At 37.8% G+C, this 18033-nt stretch overlaps 2 protein-coding genes across 6 annotated transcripts; both read left to right on the top strand.

Moving 5' to 3' along the window:
* Positions 1-103: 103 nt before the first annotated feature.
* On the top strand, positions 104-4492 carry lyar (Ly1 antibody reactive homolog (mouse)). Of its 2 annotated transcripts, none has more exons than XM_053515418.1 (8): positions 104-465; positions 543-657; positions 1590-1697; positions 1782-1865; positions 1950-2259; positions 2620-2682; positions 3950-4035; positions 4231-4492. In XM_053515418.1, exons 1-8 carry the CDS (start codon positions 344-346, stop codon positions 4363-4365), a joined length of 1023 nt encoding a protein of 340 aa, XP_053371393.1. In that variant the 5' UTR covers positions 104-343; the 3' UTR covers positions 4366-4492. The 2 variants fall into 2 exon arrangements, with proteins under 2 accessions (XP_053371393.1, XP_053371395.1); XM_053515420.1 differs by having other exon boundaries at positions 105-465; positions 1953-2259.
* Positions 4493-9209: 4717 nt separating this feature from the next.
* Positions 9210-17601, top strand: tmem128 (transmembrane protein 128). 4 transcript variants are annotated; one of them, XM_053514205.1, is made up of 5 exons: positions 9210-9348; positions 11127-11259; positions 15505-15666; positions 16772-16873; positions 17024-17601. In XM_053514205.1, the coding sequence occupies exons 1-4, from the start codon at positions 9246-9248 to the stop codon at positions 16869-16871; spliced, it is 498 nt and encodes a 165-aa protein (XP_053370180.1). In that variant the 5' UTR covers positions 9210-9245; the 3' UTR covers positions 16872-16873; positions 17024-17601. The 4 variants fall into 4 exon arrangements, with proteins under 4 accessions (XP_053370180.1, XP_053370177.1, XP_053370179.1 ...); XM_053514202.1 differs by having other exon boundaries at positions 9216-9348; positions 17028-17601; XM_053514204.1 differs by having other exon boundaries at positions 9216-9348; positions 16772-16909; positions 17028-17601.
* The last annotated feature ends 432 nt before the right edge of the window (positions 17602-18033 follow it).

The raw sequence follows: 18033 nt of genomic DNA, 5'->3' as shown, positions 1-18033 counted from the left end.
TTTTTTATTATTTTATATATTTTTTATTTTGTTTGTTTGTGTGTTTTTACCGCGGAACTGTGAGTAGAGTGATGTTCTTGCACGGAAGGTAAACAGCGATGCATCGCGCAGCCGGCGTGGGTTTGAACCACGAGTAAAAAGTTTTTAAGCGATTATACAATCACGATTGTGCTTTTTGAGTCTGTTTTTCAATTCTTGGTATGCGAGAGAATAAGCACTAGTGCAGGTGGATGTTTTAAAGATTGATTGGCCTGTTTTATTATAATCAATGAGACAGAACTAGTAAATTTGTATGAGTGTGTATAAGAGAGAGAGAGAGAGAGATAGAGATTGCTGATCCACAATGGTGTTTTTCACTTGTAACGCGTGCGGAGAGTCGCTGAAGAAAGCCCAGATCCAAAAACACACCTCTATGTGCAGGGGATGCCAGGTTCTTTCCTGTATTGACTGTGGAAAAGATTTCTGGTAAGAGTCACTCACAGAAATGTTTACTAGCCATGTGATTAGTGCTTTATAAATGCTCAGTCCTGTTCTGATTGCAGGGGAGAAGACTATAAGACCCATGTGAAATGCATCAGTGAAGATCAGAAATACGGAGGGAAGAATTATGAAGCGAAAGCAAATAAAGGAGATGTGAAACAGCAACAGTGGATGCAGGTATGATCAAACTTCAATCCAACAGATCATAGGCTTTTCATATCACCATACTTGCTTAACGATTGACAGTTAATTATATGGCCAGGGTTTGATTTCAACCCAATGCCCAAACAAACCCCAGCCACTGAAATGGGAGGGTTGTGTCAGGAAGGGCATCCGACATAAAACCTGTGCCAAGGTGAATGCGGATCAGATGGTCCGCTGTGGCAACCCCTCGATGGGAGCAGCAAAAAGAATAACACCACTGATTCAAGAGAATAATGAAAAATAATAAATAATGGATACTGACATATTATACAATAAGAAACTGCTGTGTACAGTGAAAATGTATTTGCCTTTTCCTGTTTTTTTTTTCTTTTGCATATTTGTCACACTTCCCAACTCACCCATGGTGGGACATTTTTTCCCAGTCTCTTACTTATTGTTGAATCATGATCACTGACCTTAACTGAGGCTTGCAGTCCTTTGGTTGTGCTCCTGAGTTCTTTTATGAGCTCTTGGATGAGTCGCCATGGTGCCGTTTGAGTAATGTTTGTAGGCTAGGCACTCCTGGCAAGGTCACCGCTGTTCCAAAGCCTTAGAAATGGCTCGGTAACTCTTTCCAGTCAGATATATGTCAGTTACTGTACTTTGTTTCGCACATGTTCTTGAATTTCTTACATTTTTTGAATGAAAATTGCTTTTTCTTTTCGAAGGCCTTTTAGCGTGCTTTATTTTACCAGAAAGGTTCTATTCAAGTGATTTCTTGATTCATCAGGTCTTGCAGTAATCTTTGTTTAATTTTAAAAATAGTTTGATGATCTGAATCATTTAAGTGTAACAAATATGCAAGGGGGCAAATACTTTTTTATGGTACTGTGTACATACAACATATATTCGTATGTGTGTAATATAGTAATATAAATGTCTGTTGTTCGTGTGTGTGTGTGTAGAAAGTCCAAATGACGCTTGATAAGCCAGGTGTAAGTGCGCGGCTGCGCTCGGTGCTGCAGCAGGTTGTCGCCTATGACAATGTCCCACGCAAGAAAGCCAAGTTTCAGGTAACAATAATAATCTCACACCATATATATAGTCGGGTTAATGCGTAAAACTATACACATTATTCTGTGAACCCCTTTGTGCAGAACTGGATAAAGAACAGTCTGAAGATTTATGACTCCAGTCTGCAGGAGCAAGTTTGGGAGATCTTCTCCTCTTCTGACATTCCAGTGAGTATCACACGATCATTCCACACACAACACAAACCTACACACGAAAGAGCTGCTGACTGCATCTGTCCTGCGTGTGTCTAGCAGGCTGACAAAGCCGAACAACCCAAGAATGTATCACATACGCCTCCAGCACCGGCTGTGCAAGAAGAACAAGCAAAGCCTGAGGAGAAGAAAAAGAACAAGAGAGAAAGAAAGGAAGAGCGACAGAAGAAGGGTAAAACGAGGCGAATGGAAGACGAGCAAAAAGGACAGAACGGTGTAGAGGAGCCACAGAAAAACAAAAAGAGAAAACGCGGACAAAACACGGACGAGTGTGGTGAGGACGGAGAGGGTGTGGAGGAAAAGACAACAGAGAAAATGAAGAAAAGAAAAAAAAAGCCGGAGTGTGAAGGTAAGCAAATTTTTTTAATGTTGATTTACTCATTTATTACAATAAAAAAAAACTCCCTGGCCCTGTGTGAAAAAGTAATTGCCCCCTAGCTAAATCATGAATCAACTGTGATTTTTGGAAAGTTAAGTTAAATTTCACTTGCCACACGCAGGCCAGTTTACTGCCAGACTTGTTGAATCAAATAGAACCTGTCAAAAAGTAACACGATCTAAAGAAAAGATCGTGAACGGATGAGAAACAAAGTAATTCACATGTATCAGTCCTGAAAGTGTTACCAAGCCAAGGTCACCCATGTCATTTTATTTTCAATACTGCTCTTTTAAAGTGACGTGTTTGTTGTCACCATTTTTCCCCCTTCAGAGAGCACAAGCGTAGAGGAAGAAGAGAATGGACAGGAAGAGCAAGAGGAGTCCACTCCTAAAGGTAGACAACTTGGCTGTTTCAAATGTCTTTTCATTCCATACACTGTAGTATCAATCACGTTATATAGTAGGGACAGGAATCACCGGAGAAACCACCGCCCGATACTGATATTGATCTCAATTTAATATAAAATTTTCACCAATTTTGTCGCAATTTTGAAGTTGAATGATTAATTAAATGTAGCACCTTCTATATAACATTCGCTTTCTCAATTAAAACCAGGCGCATGAATTAATTTAAGGGTTTAACTTTTAACTTTAAATGAAATTAAGCAGAATAGCTATATTTTTAGTGTGCATCCCGTATCATTGTCATCCACCATAATTTTTATTTTTGTATATATATTTTCTATTTTTTTGTTCCTAATATAGTCGTTTCTAAATCATTCATAACCAGATTGTTGATTTTCCCCCATCTCTCCTAGATAGATATATTGATTTTAGTGTATTTCAAGTGTGACTTTAAATGTCCGACTCAGGGGTCATATGTTCTGTGGACACATTAATCTGAATACCTTAAAGATGTGTGTACAGTACATTAAAGTCCATGTGGTTTTACTCCTGTTGGTTCCTGACTTTTCGGGCACCTGTTTGAACCCCTGAGACTGACAGTGTAGGAAACAGCTATGTGTGCTGCATGATATACTTGTGCAACAAACAGATGTAGTGCTTTCCATCGAGTGTGTTACGCCTCCCTGTGATGCGGCATTAACAGGTCAAAAAGATGCGCTTAGTCCTGTTTGATGTGTCTGTCGTAAGATAAGGGAGCCGAACTACAGGGTGGGAATGGGTCTGGATTAAATCAGGGAGTACTGGATTGTATTACAGGTTGGTCCAAAAGTTTGGATCCACAGGTATTTTTCCTTGTATGATGATACACATAGGGGTGTTCAAGTTAAAACTGGGACTTTTGACTGTGCAGAATAACAGAATACGGTTATTAACGTAAAAACTCCCTTTGTTTTTCTATATAATCCGCTGCTACTCTAATGCACTTATCCCAGCATCTCACTAGTGCTTGGATACCGTTAAGGAAGAACTTTTTCTCAGAAATGCTGGCCTCCCAAGAACATGTTAATGGCTCTCAGTTTGAAAATTAGCTTGAACTGATCATTTTAAATGCATTATGGATTCATATGAATATGGATCCCCCTTATTAATTTTTTTTGTCCGATACGGCATATTGTAATATGATTAAACTGTAGGGGGCGATGTTGTTGCTTTTTGTTGCTCATGATGGCACATCAAGTAATTTGTTTGTATGTTAGGGACGTTTAACTGGAAGGGAACAATAAAGGCAGTTCTCAGAGACGCTCCAGATGAAGGCATCGCGCTCAAGAAGCTCCGCAAAAAGGTGACGCACGAGATATCCTAAACACACACACACACACCTACATCCACCTGTACATCCTGTGTTTTATTGAAGATCAATATTAAATTTATATGATTGGTCTATGAGAGGTTTTTTTTAACAGTTTAAGGACAAAAGAATGAAACTGGTCCAATTTGAATCATTTTTCATTGTTTGTGTTCTGGTTCCGCGTTGCAGGTTTTCTCGGCGTATTACTCCTTCAGCGGAGAAGACAATTATAAATCCGAGGAGGAGCTGCATTCTCTATTCAACAAGAAGCTAAAAAATCCCAAGTTCAAGATACTGAAAGAAAAAGTCAGACTTGTTAAATAATAACCTTCCTTTTGGTTTGTGCATTAAGCCAGATGTGGAGAAGACGAAGAATCTCATCTGTCATACGTCCTGTTCTGTTTCATTTGTCTCCGTGGTTCTTAAAATAAATGTTCTTTATGAAACAGTATGGCTGGAATGATTCTTACACATCCATATACTTTTTTTTTTCCTTAACAAGCAAATAAATTATCGAATGTTGCCTTTAAATACCTCAATGTGTTATCTGATACTTCACTATAGTCCTACATCACTACATTTTTCTGACCATGTATTTGTAAAGCTGTAATGTGACCTAGCATCAGGCAGAATCTAAACTTCTATCGAATCTAAACCTTGAGAAAAAGACTTGGTATCATAATCTATCTGCTGTTAAGTAGGCAGTTAATCTGCTAATCATTAAGCTAATCTGCATGTCTTTCGACTGTGGAAGGAAACCAGGGTACCCAACGGAAACTCACAAGCACAGGGAGAACATGCAAACTCCATGCACACAGACCCTAAGGTGGGAATCGAACCCGGATCCTGGAGGTGCAAGGCGCGAGTGTGCTACCCTGTTCACTATAAGGGTCCTTCATTGTCATTGTACAGGTTAGGTGAAAATTAACCAGGCAATATTTCATGGCTATAAAACTTGTGTCACTAGAGTCATGATGAAAGCCGTCTCTAAATAGACGATAGTAAAAAGGATTTCATATTTTCCGCATCAATAATACAGGCATCATGCGCGAGAGGCCACACATGCAATGTAAACCAAGATGGCTCTGCGCGTGACTGTTCAGGACCGAGCAAAGATCACAGTACTCTATGCAGTGTGGAATTCCATTGTTCTTGTGCAGAGCTGGTGGCGTACAGTGAAAGGAAGGAATGCAACTCTACGTCAGAAGATCAAAAAATTGTCATGCAAAGCTGATAACCACAGGCTTAGTGAACGATGCCAGAAGAGATGACTGGTGCCTGCGTTAAAATTAAAAAATTGCTTTAATTTTCCTATGTAATAAAGTGTTGGGTGTAACGCGTTACAAAGTCCTTGGATTACTTTTTTGATGTACGGAATAATCTAACGCGTTCGGTTCGCCATTTAAGTACTCAGTTCTTTAGTTATATTTTCAAAAATGTAATCTGTTATTCAGACAATGTATGGAATCTATGAGCCAAACAGCAGTCATTCCCAATCCGTTAGTGTGTTTGTGTGTGTGAAAGTCGCCCTACAAGCCCCGCCCCCGATAATCCGCCCCCCTCTGTTATACCCCTATCTCACCTATGCAGTTTGACATATGCACGGACCGACGCACGGGAGGATGGAAACGTAATCACAGCGCCAAAACCCGCCGTGAATCAGGATGAACCATACTTGCGGCTACCGCGCGAAACCGCGTAGGTGAAATAGGGGTATTAGTAGTTAACAGATTATGGGCCAAACTTCGCTGAGTGATGATGGTAGAATAATTATAAAGGTCTTGACTAAAACAACATGCATGAGGAATCACAAAGGAGTTTTCATTTTCTGCAATGGAAAAGTACTCGAACTAGTTACTTTTTTTCAAAAAGTAACGCTGTAATGTAGCCTAACTGATTACTTTTAAAAACAGTAATTTTGTAATGTAATTAGTTACTTTAAAAAGTAACGTCCACCAACACTGATAATAAAGTACATGTAAAATTTGTTTCAATTCATTTGTATTAGAGGTATTGACTTTATTAGCAATTTTTAATACCTGGTTACTTTTCACCCACCCTGTATCTGATCTGTGATCCTGGTTGTAATGAACATTCATAGTATAATGTTGGTTTATTGTTGGTTGGTTATTGTTGGTTACCTGAAGGTGCAAGGCGTCAGTCGTAACCATCTATAAACTTGGTTCGATTCCCGCCTTGAGTCTGTGCGCATGGACTTGGCGTGTTCTCTCCGTGCTTGGTGGGTTTCCTCTAGGTACTCTGGTTTTCTCTCACAGTCCAAAGACATGCAGATTAGTCTAAGTGCTGTTCCCAAATTAGTGTGTAGTGTTTGTATATGCCCTGCGATGCATTGGCACCCCATCCAGGGTTAAGGCATCGCCCCTCATACCCTAAGTCTTTTGGGATAGGCCCCAGGCCCCCATGCCCCTGTATACAGAATAAAATGGTATAGAAGGTAAGTGAGTATAGCATAGCTTCGTTGTTAGCTTATTGTTAGCTTATGTAGAATGCTAGTTTGTTGTTAGCCTCTTTATATGAATGCTAATTTCTTTCTTTACTTTCTTGTTTGTAAGCTAGCTTGTTTAAAAGTGTGAGTTAAAAATACTCTGCTAATGTACATGGCATGCCCAACCCACAGCGGCTAATGAAAAGTAGTCTGATTTACATGGAAGTTGGTACACCCGATCCAATGAGTGTGCAATTTCCCAGAGATGGCTGCTTGGTCAGCTGCTGGAACGTTCATCATGACCTTATCGGTTAACATTCACGACTCAAGTTTACCAGTGTTTTGTTTGTTTCTTTTTAGCAAAGTTTTTCCACTCGGTGGTCACACCCATGTCATAATGTTTAAGACGTCCAGTGTTTTTTTGTTGTTGTTGGTGGTGGAGTTTTTTTTAACCTTTTGTGACACCAAAAAAAAAATGCCTTTGGTGTGTTGTGTGACGTTCGCAAGCGAGCAAGCCATTGTGCCGGCCCTGGGGAAGCAAAGTAAAAGCAATATTCAACCGAACCTGACACCGTGCTCCCCCTCCTCTGTCCCTGGAGAAAGAAAGAGCCAGGCGGGCAACGTCTGCTTCAACAATACCGCGCCTGTGAGAGAACTTTAGCACAGACAGGTCATTTTACTCCCCCACACGTTGATCCGCTGAGTTTTTAAGCTCGTTTTCAACTAAGTATGCAAAAAGAGGAGAGAGAGAGGAAAAGAGAGAGGAATTATAAGAAATATTTTACAGTTTACTATTAATGTTTCATTTCTTCCTAACATTATCTTGTTCCCTGGACACACACATACACACACACACACACTCTCTCTCCCTCTTTTGTCTGTCTGTCTCAGGGGACAATGAGTTCCTCTCTGATCTTGGCAAGCTGGACTCTCAGACAGTAATACCTCTTGTGTTCAGGTGAGCCGCAGAAATCCACCACTCACCTGGCTCCTGGTCCAACACCTGACCTTCTGAACCTGCGCAGGTGTGTCTGCTCCTCTAACAGCTGTGTGTTGGCTTGACAGGTGCACTGGCAGCCTCCCATCGGCCTCCTCAGGCAAACTGAGATAGGAAGTGTTTCATTTCTGCTGCCTGGCTGCTTGTTCTGTTACTACTGTACTTTCTTAACCTGGTCTTAGATCTCATGACCCTGGAGCAGATTGTAAGAACAGCTGAGAAGATCCTCAAGGTTGCTAAACCTCCACTGACGGCCTCTACCATAAATACAAGGGGGATTCAGGACAAAACGGAACTTTTGATTGTGCAGAGAAGCAGAACAAGGTTCTGAGAGTAACCATGTTCTGTCTTTTTGCGCAAACAAAAGTCCCTCTTTGATCTGAACATACCTTGTAGCAGCTGCATTGTGGATGACCTCTCCCACCCCTCCCATTGACTCTTTTCTCTCATGATATCTGGCACAGGCTAATTGGCACTGCCACCTGCTAATTCAGTTTTTTGTTTGTTTTGCTACACACTGTAAACATTTAAGTTTGAAATCAAAAGATGAATTTGTGATGATAGATCAGAATTTCAGCATTTATTTTTATTTTATTTATATAGCGCTTTTAACAATTGTCATTGTCGCAAAGCAGCTTTACACAATCAAAAGAATTATTTAAATTTGTATGGAATGTGAATGCGTATAAATCAAAAAGGTCAAATTGTCCCTGGTGGGCAAGCCGAGGACGACAGTGGCAAAGTAAACCTCCCTGAGATGGTAATAGGAAGAAACCTTGAGAGGAACCGGCCTCAACAGGGAATCCATCCTCATTTGGGTGAAACAGAGAGCAGGAATTGATCTGCATCATACTGAGTGTAAGTTGGCAGCCAGTTCAGCATAACAGTTGATGTTGGTGTTGATGTTCACTTTTTTCATATACATTTATAGTTTGATTCCATTCTTATTTAATTGTTTGTTTGTTTTCTCTCTTTTTTTTTTTTGCATGCAGAACTAAAAAACTTCCAACTCCATATTATTATTATTATTATTATTATTATGTTTTTCATTTTTCTTCTTTTTTTTTTAGATGCCTGGCATCTAGCCTTTCTCATACATGTAAAGCTGGCTTGGAGTTAGGGAGGGGAGGGGTGGGGTGGTTGCTATAGGGTTTGTAAGGGGGTCATAAAATCTACAGTATATTGAAACATTACATGTTTACCCTGTTATATCCCTGTTTAAAATCAATAAAAATATTGTTGAAAATAACAGGTGATGTTAATATGGAGTCCAGGTAGTTATTAGAGACTCAGGTAGACTTTAGGAAATTCCAGTCCTGAACTATCGAGCAACTGCAGCCACGTCAAGTCCTCAGAGAAACAGCTGTCAACACCAGTCGAGGTCAGAACTGTCTTCTAGGTAGAGTGAAACCGTCCCCACACACCAGACGCATCCCAAAGAGACACTATATATATATATATATATATATATATAGACTATAAAATGCTCTTCCAGAGGATGCCACAGACTGTTGATGGTTTTATCTGGTATTTAAACTTATCTTTTAATCAGAGCTTTAAGATTTGAAAATTTGCTTCAAATATAAAGTGAATTATAAATTACATTTATTTTTATATATTTATTTATTTATTTTTATTTTATTTTTTACTGTTACTCGACAGGCGATCGACTCTTAACTACATTTCCCATGATTATCCGTCGCTCTAATTTTACGTCACATTTCGCCGGACGACAACAAATAACGCCGAACAGTATAAACCATGGAAGGCGGACTACCCGAAACTGAGTTAGCTAAACTTCGAAACAGGTTTAAAAGAGATGCAGAGCTTCTTTTACATCCAGTTTCGGACGAAGAAGAAAAGAGTAAGTGAATATATGCAGTTTATCGTGAAAAATATTTTAAATTTGCTTGTACATGACCAGGAAGATGTCTCGAGCTCTTTTATAACTGAAGCCACTGTTTAAATATAAGGTTTCTCTGTTTTCTTCTTTTTTTTTTTTTTTTTTTTTTAACTAAAGAGTCATTATTAAGGCAATTTTATTAGTAGTCTTGACTCAGGATTACTCATTTTTATTTGCAGTGGATCATAATGACCAACTAAGTGAATAATGATCAGTCATAAACACATAAATTCTACATAAGTAACACAAGCAAAGCCTGATGATGGCTATCTAATCTATACAGACCATTTAAATACGATACTAAATTTATGAAATTGATCAGGAATCATATATGCACTCCTTGGAATAAAATCCTCTTCTTGCCCCGACTGGAACTTCACCCTGAAGGCAAAAGTGCTTCAAATCAGAATTCATTTTCACTCAGATGTGACTCAAGTCAAGTCACGTAGGCTTTTATTGTCATTCCAACCATATACAGTTCAGTACACAGTGAAACGAAACAACGTCCCTCAAGGACCAAGGTGCTACATACATGCAACAACATAAACACAAAACAAAACTCTTCCATTCTGATTTATTCTGATCTCCTAACACATAGTGATAACGGACAGGAGGGACTGCAGATCAATTCCTCCTGTCGGTTATCATCTAAATGAGAATGGGTTTCCTGTTGAGTCTGGTTCCACTCAAGGTTTCTTCCTTTTATCATCTCAGAGTTTTCCTTGTCGCTGTTACCCTCAGCTTGCTCATCAGGGACAAACTGATCATTTTGATTTATACAAATTTTCTCACACATTTCATGTTCATTTCTTCAAGTTTTATTTTTGATTTTGTAAAGCTGCTTTGCGACAATGACCATTGTTAAAAGTGCTATACGAATAAAATTTAATTAAAATTAAATCGAATGTTGCTGTGCAAAAATGTTAGAAGATGCTTATTGCAACAGCTTTGTGCGTTAAAAGAAATGAATGTGCTCGGCCATATGCGATTCGGTGAAAGCAATTTTTACAAGCAAGGATACAAAGCTATGAAGTCCACCCGGTTTGCACTTTAGGGTCTGTTTTGGAGTTTGATCTGTTCATAATATTGTCAGAAATATACAGTACTGTAAAAAAGCCTTGAGCTGTCCTTCATTTTTCATATTTTCCTTCCAAAGAGCCAGACTTTCTTGTAATTTTAATATAGTCTTGAGGAATAATTCTCCAGGCAATTTTTTTGCCCCTTTTTCAGTCTAATCCCTGTACCTGAGCAATTTCAGTAGAATTTTTTTTTTGTTTGTTTAGCCACACAGTGACCTATGAATCATTCAAGTATAAAAAAAAAATCTAACTAACTAACCAGTGAGAAACAGGTGCAGATGATGACAGATAATTAAGCTGGTGATTATATTCCTGTAGTATACTCCTATACAGATGAGAGGGGAAATGAGTTTGCTTTTGAGGTTAAATGATATTTTTATACATTATTCTTTGCAGCCACAGTAAAACATATGTTCACATTTCTTAGATTTAATTTACATAATTTAATATAAAGACATGAGGGTTGGGTCAAGATTGCATAGTTCAGCAAGCACCTTAACACTCTGAACACCCTGAAGTTGGTGGATGGAATTCATAATAAACCTAGAAAGCTTTAACCCAGGATAGAGGTTTAATTAAGATCAAAATGTTTAAGTTCAGTGCATGACATGTTTAGATAAGATGCTGTGGTGTGACTAATTTTCCTTACCTGTCATACAGGTAAAGAGAAAGCCGTCTCTGAACCACTCCCACGCTTTAATCGACACTCCATCTTCTGGATTCTGGCTTCCATCGGTTTGACCTACTACGTAGATTTTTTTCAAGTCATCCTGGAAAATGAAAATATTAAAAGGTAAATATGTTGCACCAAAGGTAACGTGTGTAAGGAAAATACCCATCAATATTAGTGTGATGTCATACCCTGGTATAAAGTTCAGGGTCAATAAACGCAAATCCTAAACTTATTTTTCTTCTATAAAGATTTGGCCAGACTAAGCATTATTTTTATGTGAAAGCAATGAAAAATAGATTTTTTTATTTATTTAGGCACAACGTCCTTTTATCGAGTACATTACAACAACTTTATGTAGTCACTCTCTTACCAAATGTTTTGTTCATCTGTTCCTTAAAATTGATGAAACAAGAAACTGCAACACCCTCAGTCAAAATAAGATACAATGTCATGATGCAATTCAATACACAAGGGTTGTTGTTTTTTTTTCCATTATGATGGGTGGAGTGGGACAATAACAAATAAATAAATACAACTAGAATTAATTTAGTTTAATTTGTTGCATTTGGGAATTTAGCAATTAAATATTTTAAAGTAATGTCTAAATTTTAGTAAAAACAAAATAGATAACTTAAACAGTAATATGATTGCATATATAGATTCAGTCCCCAGTCTGTAAGACAGATTTTTTGCGAATTTCATCTTTCTTGCTGTTGAGTAATCACACACCCCCTTCTTCTTGTCTAAAAACCTCAGTTAATTATTATTAAACAGTTATCGTCAGGTAACTAATAACTACTTTCCTTAGTTCAGAAGTCAGCTGATATCACTAGCAACCGCTAGTTTGGTAAGCATAGGCAGCTGTGAATTCCACTTTTAGACTTAAATTACTCTGATTAAGCTTGCTAGTTACTCAACTAGCTTGCAAAGAGCTACTGTTGTGACATCCTGTTACATTTGCAAGCTACAGCACCAGCAGATGACGTGGTAGTTTAATTCCTCTTTTGTCCACCAAAAATGCAAAAACATTTTTGCTTTGCCTTGAACGGAACCTGAAGCGGAAATCATCGGGCATCAAATAATGGATATATAGCACTTTGCTCCATATAATCACCTTCCAATAACATTGTTGTTTTATTACTACCTAATTATATAATGTTGTATTATTGTTATTATTAATATTATTTTTTATTTCAAACACTAGTTATGAGAGATTTTGACCTGAACCTGGAGTTATATGGCTGACTGACAGAATTAATTATTTCATGGTGTATGTCAGACCAGCATATTCGATTCAGTTGTGAAAAATTTATAATTTTTACGTTGATAATAGAGATGAACCAGTCAATTGGCCAAGTGACCAGAATTGGCTGGTTTTCTGTTTGAATAGTCGTGACCAGTGATCAGCTGATTAGCCTTAGATATAAACAGTTCTATACCGAGCACAGAAACTTTCATTTGGCACAACAGAAACGCATTTTTTATGCCTTTGTTATTAAAAAATGGCAGTTGTTAAAAGCTTCTGATTAGACTTTTTCTCCAAACTCTGTGAAAAAATTTGTCTTAAAAGCCACTCATTACACACGCTTACACATGTTGGCACTGTAGCATTATCCTGACTATAAACCATATACTTTGTATACTTTTGACCTGCCCAAGTTTTAATGCCATAAGAACACAATTTCAGACTTCATTTTATTACTCATGTTAAATTCATTTGTGAAGCTATTGAACAAAGCTAAGTTTTATGTCATGACTCAACGTTTTTTAAAGGTTCAAGGTTCTTAGAATTGCAGTATAAATTGAATTAGCACTTAGGTATCGTGATAATGTTGTACTGGTGCCCCCTGGTGATTTCCATCTCTACTTTAAATGAATGTTAGACCCTTTTATCTCTTTATTTTGTCATGCAATTACAATGAAACAGGCCAGACCTGGCCATCAAACAGCATTTCAATCAGTTTTTCATGGTTGGTGCTATATGTTTTGTTAAGTTTCTTGAATACAAACTGGATTTATTAAATGATACATTTCTGTAGCATTAAGATTTTGTCATTACACATGGTCTCTTTTCAGGGACAGTCTCTGTCTCATCTGCTCAGGTTCAAGTGGAAAATTTCATAATCTTTATGGTTTCACTTACAGTCTGAACTATGGAATATTTATGTAATACACACTTGCAACGATGTGGAAAAATCTTCTAATGAGGCCAATTTTATTGTTTTGGTCTTTTCAGAAACCCAACACCGCAAATTACCCAGATGAAACCATTCCCACAGTGATGCATGGTGGTGGGAGCATCAGGGTATCAGGTTTATCAGCAGCATTTTGGAAACTGGCCAGATGTTCACTTTTCCAAAAGAATACTGAACTTTATTATAGTTCCTAAGGAAAATGTTTAGGAGGGCATACATTGAGAAACAGGGGCAGATGATGACAGATGATCAGGCCGGTGATTAGTATACTAGTGATGCCAAATGCTGAGCAGTTGGAACACAAGAGAGGGGGAAATATGGTTGCTGCTAAGGTTGTTGCATAAATAAGTAATTTTTAAATAAGTTATTTTTGTACTTTGTAGTCTGCCGCAATAAAGCATTTGCTTTAATTTTTTCTAAATTCAGTCTATAGCACCAGTTAAAAGTTTGGATACAAGTTTGGATTTACTTTTTACATTTTAGGACAATACTGTATGTTTTAAAACTATGAAATAACACATATGGCTTTAAATTATTAATTAACAACTACAGTCAGATGCTACTTTAAGACACGAAGGTGCACCAAGCACCATCATGAAACTGGCCCCTTATGACGACATCTCAAAGCACGACCAAAATTTACCTCTGCTGCAGAGGAGAAGCTCATTTAGAGTTACCAGCCTCAGAAATCACCAGTTTACAACCTGCACCCCAGATTAGTGCCATTATGAAGACTGTACAGAGCATAAGTCGCAGACACATCTTAATATCAGCTGTTCAAATGCCTTCAGCATTGATTCACTTGTTTTACAGTGTAGAAAGAAATAAAAATCAGGAAAGACCATGCAGTTAGAAGGTTTGTCCAAACTTTTCACTGGTAATGTACTGTATATCATTTAATTTATTTTAATATGAGGACAAGTACTCCATATCTTCTCCAATGAAATATTCAAAGTAAATAGTTTCTAATTGCAATAGCAAAATAAATAAATAAATAAGTATTATTTAAAAATAATAATAATGATTTTTTTATTCACTTACAAGTTTAGATACTGTAAGAATGCACATGTTGACCTTCTATTGAAATGTCTTCGTCTGCTTATACCTCTGTTTATTATTTTACTTAAGCCCATGATCAGCTGTTTTTTCAGGATTTTGCATAAAAGTGTAAACCCATTCCACAATTCCATGTAATATTAGACTTACTGGTATAGCAGATGCTTTTAAGGTGCCATTATTTTTGTTTGCATGCAAATACATTGTTGATTCCAAAAGATTCTTCTCATCTGCACTTTCATTACTTAAGGGGTAAATATTTTAAATTAAATTAAACACCTTGAAATTAAAAAGTCCCAAGGTAAAGAAAAAGCTTTATTTTTATTTTTTTTCCTTTCTCATTTCGTTTTAGTATACACTCTGTTCTCACAAGTGACACACAGTGACTCACACAGTGGACATTGTGGTCAAGACGCATGCTTAAAACTAGAGACTGAGCTTCAGACCTGAATAAAGACTTTTTTGTAAAGTGGAAAGAACCACACAAACGTGTGTGTGTGTGTGAGGGCACGTTTTCATATCTTAGTGTGGATCGAATGACAGATTTGTCCTCAAGGGGATCTTTGAACTATTATTATCAAAACTGTTATTACCAAAACAATACCTATTCTCACTACTAGTACATTGACTAATGTTTATAACTTAACCTGGATTTTTAACAGGTCATGGCCGTCATGGGTCATTTCTAAAGGCCCATTCAGACAAAAGAACAGAATGTGGTGTGTAGTTTCATGTCACGTGTGGGTCAAATCTCATTCTAGTCTATTTTAAAAATTTATTATTTTATCTCAGGTTATGATTTTTATTTTATTTTATATTTTGGAACTTCATAGAAATCTCAAATCATACATACAAAGAATACAAAGAATTAGTTGCAATAGGTGTTTTTTTTTTTTTGCTTTGACAACATTTTACGGCAACATAGAAAAAACAAATGAGCGCACACGGACAAAAAAACGTCTACAGTGTCAACTTAATCTCTCGCCTACTATAACCAATTAGTGTTAGGTGGCAAAGGGAAGAAACAGCCCTTTATACACTCATTCAATCAATGGACAGAAGCACGATGAAAACAAAGGGATAAAGTGTGTTTTATGTGTTGTGTGTGTTGCAGTTGGTGGTTTAACGTGGGCCTGGTGCTGCTGACAGTTTGTCTGAGCCTCGCCACGTTCTGCATCGTGTATCTAGAGTGGTTCAAAGGAATTCAGCATTACGATCAGGAATACCCCGCGATTCCACCAATCACCACCGCCGCGTTTATTGCTGCCTCCTTCAGGTCAGTATGTACAACTACACTTCATGCATCCATGCACAAATCTGCCATAACATTAAAAGTATTAACATTAGGATCCGTCTAGGATTTAGGCAGGTCCTCATGTCACCCCACTGTAGTGACATGGCTTTGCAGGGCCTCGGGGGTGTTGCTGTGGTGTCTGTCAGGGTGGGGCTTCTGTCCCCATGATCCTGTCCTCAGTTTACCCATAAATACAATGTTGATGTTACAGCTGATCAGTGTATAATAGCACTCTCCAAAGTGCTTTATACTTCTGATACCACTTTTTTTCATTAATTAAAACGTTACACTATTTTATCAGTTATATTAGTATATTGTTATGTTTGTGTCCTCTCACATCTCACAGCCAGTATTGTGTTGGTGATAGTGCTGTCCTCCGAGTGTGTGGCGCCACTTCCAAAAGGTGTGTAAGTAAGCAGTTCAAAACCAGTCAGTGACGTCACATGGTTTGGAGGAAACACGTGATAGTCTGCGTCCCTCCCGACTGATTGGTAGTGGTAGTAGCTTAACGTTAAAGTGCCCTAGTGACTGGGAGGAATTGGATACGACTAAATTGGGGAGAAAATGTGAGAAAAAAGGCCATCGCTTTGTACAAGACATGATATTTCAACGATCAGTAACCCAAGTTACATAGCATCTAAAGCTGCTAAAGGAAAAAAAAACAACAACAAATGTTTGTGCTTTTGAATTTAGTCTAAGCGGAAATTGCAATGCCCAAAAATCGACTTCCCATAATTCACAGCTATAGATTTCTTAGAGAATTGTCCTGATATTTCCCTGTTAGAATGCTGACCTGACAAAGCAGAGACAGGAGATCTCTTAAGGGGAAAAAAGGCTCTATTGTCTCATTGTTTTTCATTGCTTTAATTCTGGCAGGTACAAATTACTGATGCTGAAGAGTCCTGCAAAATATGCTAAATGAGGAATATTAGGACGAGTGTCCTGTCCTACTACTTGGAAACCCAATCAACACCATCTGACCAACCAGAATGGAAAATTCAAGAGCATGTATGGAAAGATACATGGGTGTAACATAAAATACATTGGGCTGATATCTAACCCTTTTTATGTTTTTGTGTGTTAACAGTTTTAACATTGCATTATGGCCAGTGTGGTCCTTCTTCACTCCTGTGATTCTCTTCACTCAGTTTATGGGGGTGGTGATGGTAATCTCAATCCTGGGATAAAGGCAAGGACACCTGCGCTCCAGACATTTATGTATAGTGTGTGTATATCTTGTGAAATAGCAATGTTCTTGCAGAACATTTGTCTTGTGTGTGCATATCAGATACTATTGCCATTGTGCTGTATGAACTTAGCAGGCTTTTTTATTTTTCAGGCAGGCTGAGACACAGATCCCTCTGCAGTGATGGATTCTCTTTTATACTCCTGTTTGTTTTTTTGTTATGAGAATAAAAACTACTTTTATTTTTCTGTATACACTATTCCCCTGCCACACTAAAATCTCAGCATTTCATTAGTGCTTGCATACCATAAAGGTAGAAAGTTTTCTTGGTATGCTGGAGTTATGATCAGTCTCAAACACTGGCCTCCCAGGAACTCCTTTAATGTCCCACACATGTGGAAATGGCTTGGTACAATACCACGACTGTAAAGGAGATGTGGCAGTAACTTCCAACTTTAATGTAAATGGTGTTTTTGAATGCTAGAACATTATTTTGCATTTATTTCATAAATTGCATATTAAGTTCATTTCATAAAATGCATGTAGATGCAATTGCAGCTCTTGGTGCTCTACAACAGTTTTGGTGTTTGATCACCTTGGATGTGTAATGGAAGAAATTTCTAAGAAATGGGTGGGTTTACCCAGAATAAAAAGTACAATGCTGATTATTCCTGCTATGTCACAAAAAAACATGCAAAATTAAAAATAAACCTCTTTACTGTTTAAAATTAGTAGTTAATAATTGTGTGATATTTTCCCCTATATGCTGAAGCCATTTCACTGGCATGGTTTGGCTCCACTTAACCTCTTAGGTGAAAGACTGATCACTTTTATCCGACAGTGCGAGTGATCTTTACGAGCACTGTCTCACCAATTACAGGCTTGCATCATATATTGGATTGATTACTGTGAAAATGATGTAGGTTATATGCCATGGCTTTTTTCAAGTCACCAGATCTCACCCCAGTTGAACAGTTAATGGATAGATTGGACTGCTGTGATACAACTGCGTTTATAACCACCATCATCAAAACAACTATGAAGGATTTTTTGTTTTGTTTTTGAAAGAATAGTAATCATTGAGGGCAGCGCGGTGGCTTAGTAGTTAGTACTGTCGCCTATCACCTTCAGGGTCTGGGTTCGATTCCCGCCTGAAATTTGAA

The sequence above is a fragment of the Clarias gariepinus genome, chromosome 16, assembly GCF_024256425.1.
Source record: "Clarias gariepinus isolate MV-2021 ecotype Netherlands chromosome 16, CGAR_prim_01v2, whole genome shotgun sequence".
In the NCBI taxonomy this organism is placed as follows: domain Eukaryota; kingdom Metazoa; phylum Chordata; class Actinopteri; order Siluriformes; family Clariidae; genus Clarias; species Clarias gariepinus.
This window is presented reverse-complemented; position numbering and strand designations above follow the sequence as displayed.

What these genes read in the sequence shown, in the direction of transcription:
- tmem128 (XM_053514205.1), top strand. Translation starts at nt 9,246, where the DNA reads ATGGAAGGCGGACTACCCGAAACTGAGTTAGCTAAACTTCGAAACAGG. An exon ending in TTCGGACGAAGAAGAAAAGA is followed by an intron (nt 9,349 to 11,126) that starts GTAAGTGAATAT and finishes CCTGTCATACAG; the next exon opens with GTAAAGAGAAAGCCGTCTCT. An exon ending in GAAAATGAAAATATTAAAAG is followed by an intron (nt 11,260 to 15,504) that starts GTAAATATGTTG and finishes TGTGTGTTGCAG; the next exon opens with TTGGTGGTTTAACGTGGGCC.
- lyar (XM_053515418.1), top strand. Translation starts at nt 344, where the DNA reads ATGGTGTTTTTCACTTGTAACGCGTGCGGAGAGTCGCTGAAGAAAGCC. An exon ending in GACTGTGGAAAAGATTTCTG is followed by an intron (nt 466 to 542) that starts GTAAGAGTCACT and finishes TTCTGATTGCAG; the next exon opens with GGGAGAAGACTATAAGACCC. An exon ending in TCAAGAAGCTCCGCAAAAAG is followed by an intron (nt 4,036 to 4,230) that starts GTGACGCACGAG and finishes TCCGCGTTGCAG; the next exon opens with GTTTTCTCGGCGTATTACTC.